This window comes from Condylura cristata, unplaced genomic scaffold, assembly GCF_000260355.1.
Source record: "Condylura cristata isolate star-nosed mole 26May11 unplaced genomic scaffold, ConCri1.0 scaffold00030, whole genome shotgun sequence".
In the NCBI taxonomy this organism is placed as follows: Eukaryota; Metazoa; Chordata; class Mammalia; order Eulipotyphla; family Talpidae; genus Condylura; species Condylura cristata.
Window position 1 is genome coordinate 26,456,167 of NW_004567131.1, and position 16,463 is coordinate 26,472,629.

Sequence of the window (16,463 nt, forward strand, 5' to 3'; positions counted from 1 at the left end):
AAACAAAAAGGTGTAAGACCTGCAATTCAGGTATACATAAAGTGCTTTCAGGAAGTCTATGTAAGAATGTTAACAGAAAAAGGAAGTAAAAGTATTAATTACTGTCAGATTTTTTTTTTGTACCAGTGAGCATACATTATTTAAAAAAAAAGTTGATGATTTTTTTTTAATACTGGGGAGAAAAAAAGGTCAACCCAAAGGTGATATAGCTGGCCATTTAGAGCAGAGCTGGCCGCGTCACGCAGGGCGGTGGGCAGGGGCCAGATTACCCAGCACACCCCGGAAGGCCAGTTCAGGGCCCCCCCATGTCTGCCTTCAGCCCCTTGCTTTCTTGACCCGGGATCTGCCATTTCTCACCTCTAGGGCAGGGGTGGGACGTGTGTCCAGCTCCTGCAGCCCAGGGCACCTGGTCACACGTGGGCGGGCCTTTCGCACCCTGAGCCTCGCACCCCCAGCCCTTTACCTGGGGCTGGGCAGACCCACCCTCCTCGGGGCGCTGGCTGGCACCTGCTCCTAATTCCTGCCCTTCCAGGGGGCACATCCTCTTCCCTCTAGTTCTTTCTAGCAGGATTCTTACTGGGCATTTTTCATTTTCCTCCCTCAGTCTAACTGGTCCTCATTCCATTATTAGGCTCTAGACCTTTCTCGATTTTGTTGTGAATGTCAGCTTAGTTTCCTACACAGACCAAACGCGCTCGTGGCCAGAGCCTTGGTTTGCCCTGCCTTCAGCCCGTCCGCCCCCTCTTTCCTCTGCCTGCCCTTGCTCACATTGTACTGCCCGCAGATGGGCACTCAGTCAAGGCTGGCTGGGTAGACAGCGAGGACACAAATGCCCACGGAAGGCTTCACGGTGCCCTAACGGAGCTCTGCGGTTGCCAAGGGCAGAAGTGGCAGGGATGTGACTGCCACAACCGAGGCCTCCTCCCACGTGTGACAGCTCGGGGTTCCGCAGCCCCTGGGCCCATCATCGTTTAGTTGAGGATCTAATGGGTGTCCACGGAGCACGTGGCTTCTTGTTAGAGCTAAGCCCTATTCCAGTCCGCTCTGTAAAGCGGGTTGTTGTCTGAACGGGTGAGATCCCATTTCATTACTTCATTGTCTCAGCCTCTGCCTTTCTCCTGACTCCCTGAAACCAGCCCCTCCCTTACACCCTCGCACAGCCTGCACAGTAATAACTGGCTGCAGGGGGCAGAGGGCGCTGGCCCCCACTCTACTGGGCTGGTCTCCCACCTTTCTGGGCTTCAGGGTTTGCAGCAATAAGGTAAGGTCTATGCAATAACCACGCGCTTGGTTTCTTCCAGGGCTGAGTGCTCCAACTCTAAAGTTCCTTCCCCCATGCTGCCACCACCCACGGGCATCTTGTGATTCATGCTTGTCCCACATTTCTTTCAGGAATTGTGTCCCAGCCCCCAGTTTATTGTTGATGGAGCCACACGCACAGATATTTGTCAGGGTGGTCTAGGTGAGTATCGGGAGAGCCCTGTTTGTACTGGGCATGTGTGTGTGTGTGTGTGTGTGTACTGAGTAACATCGGATTCAGTTGTTAGAGCTGACTGATTAAATTATGTCCGTGCTTTGTCCATATACATTTGTGCTTTTGAGACTTTGTTCTTCACTGTGGAGCTAATGTGGCCATTCCCTTCAGCTCTCCCTAGGAGGTTTTCAACAGGTTCATTTAACCCTTCTCATACCAGAGCGATGAGCCAGGATTGTAAACTCAGAGGACACAACCTCGAGTGCTAAGTTCGACAGTCCCTACGTGTAAGCAGACATCATTTGCCCTCTGCAAAGGCCCTGCCTCCCCAGTGATGAGCTGCCATAATAGCTGCTTTTATCATTTGTAAGAAAAAAAAGAATTCTAGCTTTCTAGCTTTCTAGTTTTCTATCATAGACCTGGAACCCTGGAATTAAGAACCGACCTTTCCTCTTCACTTTAAATCAGGCGCAGTTAAGCTTAGGAAGTAATTGATTTTATTTGGTTGTGTAAGTCCCAACCTCAAGTGTCAGAGGCTGAGGTTCTCCTTGATAGCAGATTAGCCTTGCTGATCTCATAAGCCCTCCAGATCCAGGGCCTCACAGGGGAGTTTCTGCCTTGAATTGGACAACGCTTGCATTTTATGGGACAGCGTGGCCCTGAATTGCATTCACTGAGCTCCTGAGCTGCCACCCAGTGACAACGACAAAGTAGGGAATTAGAAATTTGCTAGGCAAGGAGGGAACCAATCCGACTTGGTGAGAATCAGCAACACAAGGTCTCAGCGCCCATGTGGACCCGCTAACCCTCCATCTGTCAGGGGTTTCCTCGAGAAAGCTTTGTGGTTTTGAAACTCTGAGTATTTATCTGAAATGCTTCCAGTGTTCTCCCCTTTAATGAATAAAGCAAATATCCCTTGATCAGAGCTCATGGAACGTGACAGTGGAGCAGTGAGAACAGTTTGGACTATCACACACAGAAGGGTGCCCCGCTCCCTGAAAACACAGCCTGGTGTGCTGAGCCTCTGCGGGAGGGCTCTCGGAGCACCGGCCCATCTCGCTCCGGGCAGCCCTGGATGACCTCACGAGCACTCGTCTCATGGAACCACAACCGTGAATCTCTGCTTTTAACAGCTTCCTGTTAGACATGCTTTAACTTTGGCGAGAGGCCTTTAATAAGTGCATTTTAATGGGTCAACTGGGAAAGATTGTCCTTTGAGTAGTTTTAAGCAAGGAGACAAGTGGGTTACCCCAGAGGCCGCAGTTACCATAGTGAGTGTGTGTGTGTGGTGGGCGGCCATGGAGCCCCAGCCGGAAGTGCAGGAAATGAACCCAACAATCAGGATCCAACTGAGGTCCAAGTTAGTGCAGCCACACCCTGTCCTGGAGGCCAGCTATGCTAGTCCAGCTGCTGTGGCTGTGTTTTAAGGTTTTTTTATTCATGTACTGGGGTACAGGCCAGAGGTGCAAGGGCAATGAGAGGATTCACCAGAGACAGAGTGGGGAACAGAACAGGCAGATGGATGAAGTACACTGCTGAGGGGAGCAGTGGGCGGGTCGGGAGAGGTCTGCCACGCCATGTGGGTCACTTCCAGGGTGGGCAGGGATCGAACTCATGAGGAAGTGGCTTTAGCTTCTTAGTGCTGTGCTTTAACCCGTTGCGCCACCAGAGAGGGCCTGGTCCAAATGATTCTTACTGTGGAATATGACTTGGTTGAGCAGCTCAGTGTCCACATCCACAGTAGTGCCACATGGGTTTCCCTCTATGTACATAATTCAGTGGATATCTTTGGGTGACACAACTCCCAAACTGATGTCTCCCTGACTTCTGAGGCCTGGCCCTCCTCGCCCTGGCACGCTGGGGACGGGGGTCACTGGCAGGCCCAGCATTTCCGACTCTGACTTCTATGGAGGCCTCAGTCTCCTGACCTGGCGAGGGTCTCACACACACACACACACACACACACACACACACGTTGTTTCCCCAGAATGTGAGGAAATCTCAGGGCCTTGCCATCTAGTGGGAGAGCAAGCTAGAAGTGTGCTGCTCTGTATGGGTTGAACTCATTTCCAGAGCAGGCCCATGTTGGCACATCACTTGGGCCTTGCTGGCCCCTGCTCTCTGTCCCAGTGCAGTCTGTCTCTCCCATGCTGGCTGGTGTGTCCCGAGCATCAAAGGCCTCTGTAGTCCCTGAAATATACTCTGTCCTACACCCGTTTCCGGCTTTGTGCTACCCTGACAGTAAGTCATGTCTGTGCTTCGGTCAGGGCTCTTCTGATCACTGCCTTTAGAAGTCCAGCCCAACTGTCTTCAGGAAAAGAGGGAAAGTTACCAGCTCATTCATCTCAACTCTGGGAAGGGAAAGACAGCTCTGGCTTGGTTGGGGGGTTGGGGAGGGGCCTGGAATCTCAGTGTCCTGGAGCTCTTTCTGTCAGTCTCGCATTTCTGCCGGTCTCTGGGGGTTGGTTTCATTCTCCCATGCAGTCCGGCTCCCTCTGGCCAGAGACATGGCCACGAGGGTCCCAAACTTCAATCTAGTTACATCATAAAGCAGCCGTGGTTTTATTAATCTTAGGACTTTGGATCTTTGCTGTATTTTGGCCAGAGGGGTAGCATCTTGTTGGCTCAGCCTGGGTCAAGAGCCTACTTTTGTGGTTGGGAGCCCGTTATGACTGCAAATGTGTCCCCCAAACACAGGGGGTGTTCTCCAAGAGGAGAGGGCAGTGGCTCTGTGTCAGTAGGGGTGAAGGAGGCTGGCTAGCCTGTGCTGGCCAGGTGGCCTGACTTTTGAACTTAATGACCCTGTCAACTCCTCTGACCCCCAAATCCATCAGCCTACAATGCTTCTGGAAATGCCCCCCAGGACCCCTCTCCTCTCTCTCTGGGAATCTCCCACTAGCTGCGGCTAATTCAGCACTTGGGGTAGAAGGAAAAAACACATGTAGGGAGACCTGGATCATCGTGCCTTGGCCTCATCAGCTCAGTTTTCACAGTGTAAAATGGGGAGATTGTCAAACCAGTTGTTTATCTGGTCTCAGCTTTCAGATACTGCTGTGTAGGAACACCAAGTTGTTTAAAGTGCTCACTGATCGTTGGCAATAGAGGGTGTCCCAGGGACAGGCCAGGAACGACAATGCCCCAGGGCCCTGATGGCGGCAGTGGCTAAGGGACACAGGGGACGCCTCTGAGTCCTGATCACTAGATCCGGTGGTTTCCCAAGGGGCTCTGCTCTGCTCCCATGCCTGTCCTGCACTCCGCAGGGCCTGCTGATTAGCGAGCCCACCCACATGCAGGGGAGCACAGACCAGGCGTCACTAATGCCTGTGGTTGAGAAAATACAACAGACCTTGAAACACCTGAAGGTATAAGTGGATTGATAGGCCACACATGGGACGTTACCCGGAAGTCGTCTAGCAACTTGATCTCTGAAAAATGAAATTTAACAATTGCTGTTCTCAGGAACAGGGAATGGGAGATTTTCTTCTTTGACAGATGAGGGATAGAGACTTGCCTGAATTTAGAGAGAATTATAGTGCTTTCTCAATAACACACGCTACAATGTTTATCCAAATTTTTGATCTACTGGTGATTATTTTGCCATGGAGACCAGGATCAGAAAATGAGACATTTTCCTTTGAAGGATTTGGGGAGTTCTGAGGTTTTCTCTTTATCCTGCCTTTCTGACTATACTTCCCTCCATGTCTGTGCTGGTGTGTGCTTATTTCTTCTACTCTTTTTCATCTTTTGACCTGATTTTTGTATGGAATTTATATGTATACGTGTGTGTGTATACACGCATGTATATGTACACATATACCTACACACATATATATTTCATCTTTGTTGTGTTGATTTAATAGAGCTTGATATTCTGTCTTCTTGTTTTGTAAGAACAAGAGAAAGAATGATTCTAAAGGGTAAGCATGAACAGCACTGTCTAAATTCTTTGGAGCATTGTTTACACTGATTATTTTATTTAATTTTTTTTAAGATTTATTTATTTATTTGTGCATACAGAACTGGGGTACAGGCCAGAGGCTCAAGGGCGGTGAGAGGCTTCACCAGAGACAGAGTGGGGAGCAGAACAGGCAGATCGACGAAGTACACTGCTGAGGGGAGCAGCGGGCGGGTCAGGAGAGGTCTGCCACGCCATGTGGTCACCTCCGGGGCAGGCGGCAGGCGGGAATCGAACTCATGTGGAAGTGGCTTCAGATTCTCAGTGCTGTGCTTTAACCCTCTGCGCCACCAGGGAGGGCCTATTTTTTTATTTTTAATTTTTAATTTTTTTTATATCATTCTTCATTTTGTGCATTTTCCCATCTCAGTTGTAATCCCCTTGGGCCTCCCATCACCAATTCACCCGCGTTCACACTGATTTCTCTCTGTGGGTCAGGTTTCCCCACTGCATGGGGCCCGCCCTCCTGAAACAGGTGCCAGGGCACGGGACTGTCAGTGGCTGGGACTGGTGTCAGCATCTGAAAAACACTTTCCTAGACATCTTTGGGTCTGAGCATCCTTGGAGGACTGGGGTGAAGTAAATCAATTCACCAAGAGTAAAGTTACTTTGAATGAGCAATCAGAGGAAACCTCACAGAATATAAAGGGTCAGACCTCCTCATTGATTCTGAAAATCACAGGCCCAACCTCCAGGAGGCAGAAAAACTGCCAATGACAGCAAAACCCCGTCATAGGTGATGTGCAGGAAGTTCACTTGCTAACTGTTTTGTCCCAACTTCTGTGACCGGCAGCAAGAAAGGAAGGCGGGAGGCAGAAAGGCTGAGCAAGCAGAGTTTATTGCTCCCCGATAGCAGCTGAGCCAGAGCCCCTAGGATGGGGTCTGCAGCTACTGCCAACCCTATAGGGGGGGAGGGTCTCTGATATAGATTCTAAGTTCACATTCCAAAGGGGTGACTCATCGCTGTGTCCTTGATGTGAGGCCCAGTTCGCTGTCACCTTCAGCTAGTCCCATCCAGGATCTCAAGGGGAGTTTATTACCACTTTATCAAGCTTGGATGCAAGGCTCAATTCTTTACCGCCCTAATTCAGTCCTTGTTAGTAAATCTTTGGTCACTCCCAACACTAACAGGGTCTCATTTCACTCCCCAAAGACGGCTTCCCATCTTTTTTGACCTACCTTCTCTTCCTTCTTGACTGAGTACTCACTGCCCTCCTGCTTTGCCTCACTACTGACACTGTCTTGTCGACTCTGAGGAAACAGACTGGGACAACCATTTACCCTGTAGTAAAAATTGGTTGTTTCTATAATGGCATTGAAAGCTTGAGTCAGCAAGTTATAGGAGGATTTGCAAATTGAGATTCTTTTCCAGAGCATGAAGAATTCTACTGTTACATCTTTAGTTATTACTCATTCCTCCCTAACTTGTTTCTTTTCCATTTGAATGCAGGCAAGGAAGCACAGTAATAGAAATCAGATTATTTTCACTTCCCATTATAGTTGTTGGAAATACCTCAAAATACCGTCACCTCATAATTATGCCGTTTACAAGGCCCCACTCCAAATTGTTTTAATGCAGAACACGAAGAAGCGCAAACTTTACTATAATTTTAAACAGATACTGGTAACTGTGTGAATATATCCTTTATCGTCCTATTTTTAATTTTATGCATTTAGAAACATTTTTAGGGTGGAGGATACTACTTGGCACAGAGCGGATGCTCAATAAATATTGACCCTCAAAAAAAAAAAAAAAGAATATCTAGAGGAATTTTGGCCAATCTTGCAGTTTTTGAGAGAAGCCAGAAATCTAGCTTTTTATTTATTTATTTTTAAAATCTAGACTTTTAAGCCTCCCTTGTTCAAATATATCAATCGTAGTGCAGGCCAGCACTGTACAAGCCGAGCCGAATAGCTCTGCAAGCCAGGTAGGACTGACTTATCCTCCAAGTCCACACAAGGCCCTGCTGGGCCTGAGTGACAGTTCTGCCCTTTGGGCTTCCTGTGCTCCCCCTGGCTGTGGCGAGCCTGCTTCTTTTGGTCTTCGGGGAGTCGCTGCTCTTTTGGAGAGGAGCCCCAGGCACGCCTGCACTGGCTGCTGGTTGAAACTGCTTTCTCTGTGGTTGCGGGTCCGGCAACATGACAGGGCCCCCTCCTCACGCACACACACACACAGTGTTGCTTCTTTCCTGACTCTCTTTGTATCGTTTTGCTCTTAGGCTCTGTTACTCAGGCCATTTCCTCAGCCTAAAATTACCTTGTTTCTGTTCACAATGCCCCAATGGGCTCCTGGGCATTTTTGCCTCTAAGTTCTCGTCACCTCATTCTTAGTATGCACCTGCCTTTTGCCATGGGCACTCTCCATTGGCCAGTGTCCAGGATCTGATGCACTTGAAGGAGCCACACATACACCTGGAAGCCTCAGGATCCCAGGACTGATTTGCAGGTGCCAGATCACTTACAATCATTTTTGGAGGGAGGCGTTTAACCACCTCTCAGACTGTCCCAGTGAAAGGAAAGGACGGACGCTGTGAGTCTGTTCACCAAGAAGTTCAAGTCTTTATTTTAGAACCGAACTTATATACACTAAAAAGGGGTACCGTGGCCTATGCCCATTGGCCAGGCCCTGGTTAGGCAGGCGGAGAGTAATGAAAAATGATTTACAGAAAAAGAGCGGATAAGCAGGGTGTACTGGATCTATGGCCATATATGGTGGAGGAGACAGCCAGACCCAGACAGGGCCATGGGCGCCTCCTTATCAGCTGGGACCCAGAATTGCAAAGTAAGCCAAACTGCTTTCCTTCACCCAGCACCAAAAGTGAGTGAGCACTTGTGATCCCCATGTGAGCGGATTTCAGTCTTGCCAGAGGTCATGATGAACCTGCGCCCTATCCTTTCATTTGACCTGGCTTCTAGCAGTTTGTGTGACTTTTGAATCCAAAGGGCATTGTAATTACACTCAGCAAGCAAACCACGTCCATCAACTGGTCTTGAGATGTATTTACATAAATCCAAAATGTATTTGCCTACTGATTTTTCCCCTCTGGTGATCAATTCCATTTTTATAATCTGCTAAGAAATTTTCCCCTCTTAATAAATAGCATTAAAGGTTGGATTTAAAGGGGGGGGGAGGAAAGGATGGGAAGTACTGAAACAGCCTCATGTCGTTGAACCTTATTCCTTCAACAATAGCATAAATGAGATGAGCATTATCTGGTGGGCTTCCTGAACAGCTAGAAGAAACCCTGAAATAATTTGAATAAGTCCTCTCAGCTGTGAAGGGTTTTCTGTCTCTTCTCCCCCACGGTTAAGTTAAAAGGTAAAACAAGATGGCTTCTGATGCAAAAGATGGCCTGCCAGCCTTTCCTGTTCTTTCCTCCTTTCTGAAGTCCATTAACGCTCTGGGGTGCTCTGCAGCTCCTGGAAACCAAAGACCCCCCCTGGCCAGAATTGTCCTTGGCCAAGTGCTGTGCAGTGTTACAGCCGCCCCCCATCACAGCTGCTCCCATTCTATTGTCAAGTCTGAGGGGAGCTTTCTGGGTAGCCATGGGAACCGGGAAGCAGCGATGTGATGCCAGTCCACCTACCCGGGCTGCAGAAGTGATTATTCAGTGCAGTGTGTTACAGGTGGATGGTTTGAAAGGAGTGATTTGGAGGATAACAAAATTACAGTTGCTCTGAGGATGCACACCAAGAGTGCCCAGAAAAATGGCAGCACGTTTTGGGGCTAATCTTTGAAGCTGTGTTGGTGACTCATCCCAGAGTCGCACCAATCCCCGCTGAGCACATGGTTGGGCTTTCTTAGAGTTCCTGGATATTTGCAATGCCGGGGCTTGAGGTGCTCTGGAGACCTGCTTCCAGAACCAGGGTAGCTTGCTTTCTGGAACCCATAAAGTGAGGATGACTTTCCAGTGTGGTGTGCTAGATTCTTAATTTACAAATCCAGCAGGAGGTGGGGATCACAAGAGGATGCAGGGGTGGTGAGTGGCAGGCTGCTTACAAGAGCGAAGGGACTTGTACTTTAGCAGACATACGCACTTGTCAGAACCAGGGAGAATTTTCACAGTTCATTCACTTGGTTTATAAATGTCTATTAAGTGCCTTCTTCAAACAAACTGGTGCTGTCTCCTCTCCTGGTAAACAGGGAGGGGAAGAAGGAACCAGGCAGCGGAAAGGAAGTGAGCAAAGTTCTTTTGGCTAGAAAGGGTGGCAGGGACTCTGGGCAGGACTTGCAAGGAAGTGGCGGAGGCGGAGGAAGAAGGAGCAGCAGCAGGGACGGTAGAAGCTGATGGAAGGGTGGAAGGGGGATGTGGTCAGATCCAGGGGTTCCTGATGCTTGAAGTGTATTCCCAGCCAGGGATTATAGCAGGGGCGTGTCTGGGCAGCTTCGCTGCAGGGGGAGAAGAAGGCCACAGGCAGGACACAAGTGCAATGCAAGAAACCCCGCTATTCCGGATGACTGGCACTGGAAGGGGCCACTGAGCTAAGGGAGAAGCCCGTATGTCTTCATCGACTGTGTCAAAGCAGGTTTGATGAGTATACGAATTCAAGGAGGTGATGTAATTTTCCCCCTTATGTTTCACAATACTTATAATTGCAGCTTCTGGTAAAGTTTAGAACAGGAAACGGATCCACTCAAAACGAGAGATTTCACCCCTCTTTTTGAGGGGTGTGCTGTTTTTGAAAAAAATGACAAGTCAGCAAGATGCTTCCTACTTGAGCTTCGAAGCAGAATCCTAAGAACATTCAAAGAACATTTGTCAGCTTTCGCAGGTCCTCTTTCGGTCCTTTGATGCCCAGACTTCTCCCTTTGAAGTGCCAGTCTTGCCTGCGTCCAGCTGGGTTTCTCTTTCTCAGCTGGACTGCTTCAAGCGCCAGGCTCTCTTTGGGCAGTGGCTCGGGAGCGGTCTCCAATGCCACTTTCATCAGCTTCGCGAAATCCTGCAAATTTAGCAAAACATCACTGCCATGTGGCAACCACTTTGCATTGTAATTTGCCTGCGAGACTGGCATGGTTGGTGGGGCAGCCACTGGCGTGAAGGGGGGAGGATGTTTGAGTGCAAGTGTGTGAATATTTTCAGGTCATGACAAGTTTGCTTCTTTCCGCAACCTTCAAATGACAACTCCCAGACATTTACAGAAGGAGGATCCCCTTTAGTCTTGCTGAGTGAGAGGACATGCAAGAACACTCCTAGGCCTGAGGAAAGGGAACCTCCCAGAGATATGTTTTTCAGGGAAGATTGGAGGCTGGTGCGAGAGTGGGGAGATTTACTAAAAGATTAAAAAAAAAACATTAATTTATTTATGCATACAGAACTGGGGTACAGGCCAGAGGTGCAGGGGGTGAGAGGATTCACCAGAGACAGAGTGGGGAGCAGGACAGGCAGATGAAGTACACTGCTGAGGGGAGCAGCGGGCGGGTCAGGAGAGGTCTGCCTTGCCAGGTGGGTCAGCACCCTGGCTGGGGAGTGAACTTGTGCTGAAGCAGCTGTGGCGAGCTTCGTGGCGCTTCATTTTAACCTGCGCCAGGGAGGGCCCAGGTCCTAGGCTTTAAACCAGGCTTTCTGAGTTCAAAGCTTTGAAGCTTCTCCAGTCTTCATCCCATAGTCCTACACACTGACCCATACATGGCGATGCTTGCCAAGTGGTGATGAGTGATGATGGCATGCAAAACCTGCTCCCTAAGGTTCGCTTTCCAAGAAAGATCAAAGGCTCATGCCGGATGGGGGACATTTACTATCTCATTCAGAGGAAGGAGGTTCCTCCTGAGGATGCACAGGGGGTGCCACCATGGCTGAGTCTTGACTTCCTGGGCCAGGCACTGCTACCATGTGGTGATGTGGAGCAGGCGACAATGGTTTCAAAGTCAACAGGAGCCCTGGGGTGCCAGAGAGCCATGGTAGAGCTGGAGCCTGGCATCTCTGGGGCTAGCAGGCATGGGCTAAGCCCAGAGGAGGGCGGGGGGCATTCCGAGGATGGGGGCTGGCCCATCCTGTAGAGTGGGACCTACAAGTTCTCGCAAGCTCAGAAATGGCTAGCTTTGCTTCTGGTTGCAGAGGTGAGGGCTGGCATCTATATGGTTCCGAGGGAAAGAAGGTGGTATGATTATATGGCGTACCTGGAAGAGGTCAAATGGCCATAGGCGGGCTTGAGTCTAATCACACTGTGCTGGAAGTCTTCAGAGGCACAAATAGTGGGAACGGGTGGGTCCTACCTCTGTGTTGGGGCCATACTTGAGGAGCAAATCAGAGATTTCCTTTGGCTGTTACAATTTCACTAGCCAGAGAAGACAGAGTGAGAGAAGGACAGGGGAAGTGGGAGGAAGTAGCCATTAGTAGTTGGAGGCTAGAATACCTCATCATCCTCATCACCATTATCGTCATCATGATATTTGTAATACTGAGCCTTTATTGGCAAGGGCGGATTTAGGCAAAGTCATTTTGCCTAACCTCCCTCCAAATGCAGAAGGACTTTCCTCAACCCCTGATTTTGCTGTGGGTCATTACTTCTCAATGTGGGGGGTGCTCCCTACCCCAGGGGGACTACTGGTTTCTAGCAGAAATACCCTATCAGGCACAGGACACCCCCACGCAGCACAGAATTATCCAGCTCAAATTGCGAACGGCGAGTAAGAGAGCTAGCTGTGTTGGCTAATGTTACAGGAGCTTTGTTAACTAAGTTCTAAATCTGGTTCTAGTCTGAGACAGTAGTCATACAGCCTGTTTTATCTCTCCCTGCTTATCAACAGCACAATGGGCTAAGTCAGAAGGCTTTTGTGCAGATAATTAGGCTGAATTTGCAAATCACTTCTGACAATTTCATACTGATATGGTTCAATATGGTTTCATGCAATAAGAATTTTATTATGCTGGGATTTATGAGAAATATGAGGCCCACTGCCCGCCTCCAGGGAGCTTTTAGTTTGGTGAGAGAGATGGGCATTGCCAGAAAAGCAGAGTGTGTGTGTGTGTGTGTGTGTGTGTGTGTGTGTGTGTGTGTTGTGTCTGTGTGGTGATGTTTTTAAGAAGGCAAGAATTAGATACTAAGGTCTGGAAAACTCAAGCCCACCCGTGGGAGCGGGGAGGAGGTGGCTGGTGTGATTGTTAGCAGGAATGTGCAGAGCTAAAATAGCACCAGTGCATAAAACCCTGGGAACAGCCTCAATCTGAGGAGCCTCAGCTGTGATCCAACCTTGAAGACGGATTTTCACAAACAAGCACCTACTAGCAGGGTCAGAATCTTTGCGTGGCCTTCAGACGTGCCATCGGCTTTATTGTGCCCCACTGTTCTCAGCTTGCTGGGAGCCCCCATGTCCGCAGAGGTGAGGTGGGAGAAAAATGTGAAGTGGCCGTTTAAAGGTGCTTCTGCCTTTGCTGGTTTCAGCTCATCTCTTTGGATACATGTTCCTCACTCAGTCACTTGTTTCCGGAGCGTTCTGTGTCGCAGAGGGAGCTCCTCGCTGGCCTCCCCAGGAGGCACCTGGTTCAAAAGAAGGTCGAGGTCTTTGGTGTTGTCCCGGTGTCTGGTCTGGCTGGTCTCCGGGAGATGTGAGTGGCCCAAGCTGTGGCCTATCGTCCTGGTACTGTTGTCATCTTTTGAGTTTGGGGTTCTTGGGTTCACTCTGGGAAACGTTTCACCAGAGCTCCCCTTTCAGCGGCACACGGCGAGATTCTTCATGAGACAGAGACTCAGTTATATTTGAAGAGTAAGTTTATTAGAAAGAGACAGGAGAGGAAAAGACACTTGCAGAGGTGCAAGCGGGCAGGAAGAGCGGCCCCGAGAGGGACAGGCTTGCAGAGGGAGGGGCCTGCGTAGCTGCAGGCAGATGGCCAGGAGAGAGCAATCCCCGCTGGGGGAGGTCAGTGCAGAGAAGTGCCGGCATGGTCACAGGCAGGCAAGGAGGCTGCTGCCCTCAGAGGGACAGAGTGGGTGGGAAGAAACACCTGCATAGTCACAGGTGGGCTGGTGCAGAGACTGCCCTGATTTAGGCAGTTTCTCCTGGGAGGGGCTCACTCCGCGTGAGCCTGGGTAGAACTTGAGAGGACCGGAGATTTCCTGATGAGCTTTGTCCATGTCCTTATCTTTTACCTTTTGTGTCTGAGCTTCAAGCACAGCCCAGCTGTCTGTTATCTGCCGGGACCTCTTGGAGACATCCACGAATCCCGGGCATCTTGGACATCGGGCGTGGGCCTGAGCCCTTGATGTTACGGCTGCGTCAGATGCTGCACTGGCCCCTTCCACCTGTCCCCTTTGTGTGACTCAGTCTTGAGGTGCCTCCCCTGCATTCCTTCCTCCATCAGTACCATGGTTCCCGGGCTGAGGAGGCCGCCTCCTTGCGCAGGCCGGCCACCTGCAGTGGGAGCCTGGCCTGTACAGTGGGGCCATCTTTCCGGTCCTCAGCCCGGTCACCCTCTGGCTGCACTGGGAACCTTGTGGCTCTCTCTGTCACCTTCTCTCCCCTCGCCTCCTCCCCACCTAGACACTCCAGGCTGCCTTTTTTATTTCCCTTGTGGTGTTCCCAGTGGGGAGTGTATAAGTCTTTCTGCTCTGACTTTCTCTTTAAATTCTCTGGATGTTTGCTACTGTTCCAGCTTCAGCCATTGTTCAGCACAAGGTGAGGGTGGGCACAGCAGGGCTCCCCCAATCTGACCTTTCCTCTTCCCCTCCTCTCTTTCTACCTGCTGTCCAGCAGCATCTCCACTTCCACCTGTGGTGAAAAGCTCACCTAGAGTCTGAGTTCTTGCCACCTGTGGCTTATAATAACTCTAGGTGTTCATACCTTCAAACCTGGATTGTAACATGTAAAGGGAATTAAAATTTTTTTATGGGAGTAACAGTATATTATAACATTCTATAAGTTTCAGGTGTTCGTGATAATAAATCAACATCTGTCTGTAAAGGGAATGTTGAAACTTAGTGATTGCTTTTTTTTTTTTTTAAAGATTTATTTATTTACGCATACAGAGCTGGGGTATAGGCCAGAGGTGCAGGGGCGGTGAGAGGATTCACCAGAGACAGTGGAGAGCAGAACAGGCTGGCTGATGAAGTACACTGCTGAGGGGAGCAGCAGGCGGGTAAGAAGAATTCAGCCTCGCAAAGTAGATATACTCCGGGGCAAGAAGGGATTGAAATCATGCAGAAGTGGCTTAAGCATCTTTGTGCACTGCTTAACCCGCTGCGCCACCAGGGGGGGCAGAGATTCCTTTTTTAACAAAGACTGCCTCAAGGTTACTGTCTCTTGGTGAATGTTGTCAACAATAATCCAACAGCAAACCGGAGCTTTCGCTGCAAGTGAGAACAAAGTGGGGCTTTCAGGGGAGTGCACTCAGGAGGCTGGGAGGCCTCCATGTGGGCATGGGGCACGCAGAGGTCTTTCAGAGAGCATAATAAGACTGTTTAAAGGAGCAAGAAGCGTCTGCAAGAGGAAGGGGTGCTGTGTGAGGAAGGGGTGCTGCAGTCAGCACGGGGATCGGACGGGCTCTGATGGCAGAGCCGATGGCGCTGCTGCGTCCTCCGAGAAGTGTCCAGACTTGCTCCCCTCTGGCTGTCAGGTCCTGGCCCCATGGTGGCCATGCTTTGCGGCCAACCCAGGTTCCAAAGGGGTCAGGTGTGGTGAATGTGGTTCAGCCTGGTCTCCCGCTGGCCATTCTGCTCCAAAAGGATGTTGCCTTGATCAATTTTGGGTTCCTAGTCGTCTTTACAACTTACACTTTTTTTGGACAGCACATAACAACGACTTCATGGTTCTAGTTGGGGGTTTGTCTGCTGATCACTGAGGCAGTGAGACGGGCAGGCTCTAGGGTGTCATTATTTGAGTGTAATAAAAAAAATCAGCTTATTATGTTCAGAACTGTTAGACCAATACATATGCAACCTGGACAAGGAGAAGGAAGGATGAAACCCAGATGGTTCCCAGATTTCCCAGGAGGTCAGTGACCTAGAAGACCCTGCTCTACCTCCCTGAGGCTCAACCTGTGGCCAGTGACCGGCCCCGGGCTGAAGGCGGCCTGGACCAGGGAGTCGACATCACGATCATCCACAGTCGCCCATCAGCTTTATCCGCCTTACTCCCTGCTGATCTTGGATCCCACGTCTTCTGGCTGCTTTCCGAAATTAAAACTATGTTCTACACCAAGTCCCTACTGAGAAGAACCCCACAAACATGCCTCAGGCTTCAAGGCAGGCCCCCCAGAAAGTTCCTGAATATTTTGAGCACCGGAATAAATGGCTCTTCTTTCAAGAGGACGCTGAATGGAACGCGCTGATCTGGAGATGCTGCTTAGAAAAGCGTCTTTGTCACGGCAGTCCAGTCATGGCAGTCCAGTCACACCTTGTATAGTCACTGGCAGGAATCCAAAAGCCGGTGCCCACCACCTCTGCTCGGAGATCTGCGTCTGCAGTGAGAGCCAGGTGGACTCTGTGAAATGTCACGAGTGAGGCAGATGAAGAGAAAATTAAACTCTCCTCCAGCTGGGCAGCCCTGTTTGATGTCAGCAGCTGAGGGATATTTTGTTTCCGTGCCTGGAATTGTAATGTCTGAGGAATGTCCTAGGTGGGCTGTTGAAGCCGGTCAGCCTGGCTGTGAAGAGAGCGGAGGCCGCTGCGCCCAGCCAGGAGGGCGGCCGGTGAGGGTCTGTGGGAGGCCGCCTGCCCCAGAGGACGCTGCAGAGCTGTGGCCCCCAACCTCCGGACGCCGAGCCCCCAGATCTCTCCCCTTGGATCTTCCCTCAGCCCTGGAGAAGCTGGGGCCATGGCCACCGCTGCTGTTGGTGGAGGTGGAATCTGTCAGGTATAATTCGATCCCCTTCCTCACACCCCAGGAGATTCCCGTGCAAACCCTGGCAAGGTGCTGGTGGAGATTTGCACAAGAAAACAAATGTGACTCAGTGATTCATTGCTTATTTACTTTATTCATCAAGCATTGGGGAGCCCCTCCTGGGAATCAGCCACAGGGGAGCCCCAAGGCCAAGGGCCAAGGCATTCACTTCCCTGCTCTGTGCGGAGCACCCAGAGAGGAATGGGGTGGGGTTGGGG

At 50.2% G+C, this 16,463-nt stretch overlaps 1 protein-coding gene across 1 annotated transcript in view; it reads left to right on the forward strand.

Moving 5' to 3' along the window:
* The window catches only part of CAPN8 (calpain 8), a 45,436-nt gene that overhangs the window by 6,283 nt on the left and 22,690 nt on the right, over window positions 1-16,463 (forward strand). The window contains 1 exon segment of the mRNA XM_004691121.1: window positions 1,393-1,462. Coding sequence (XP_004691178.1) covers window positions 1,393-1,462 — 70 coding nt within the window.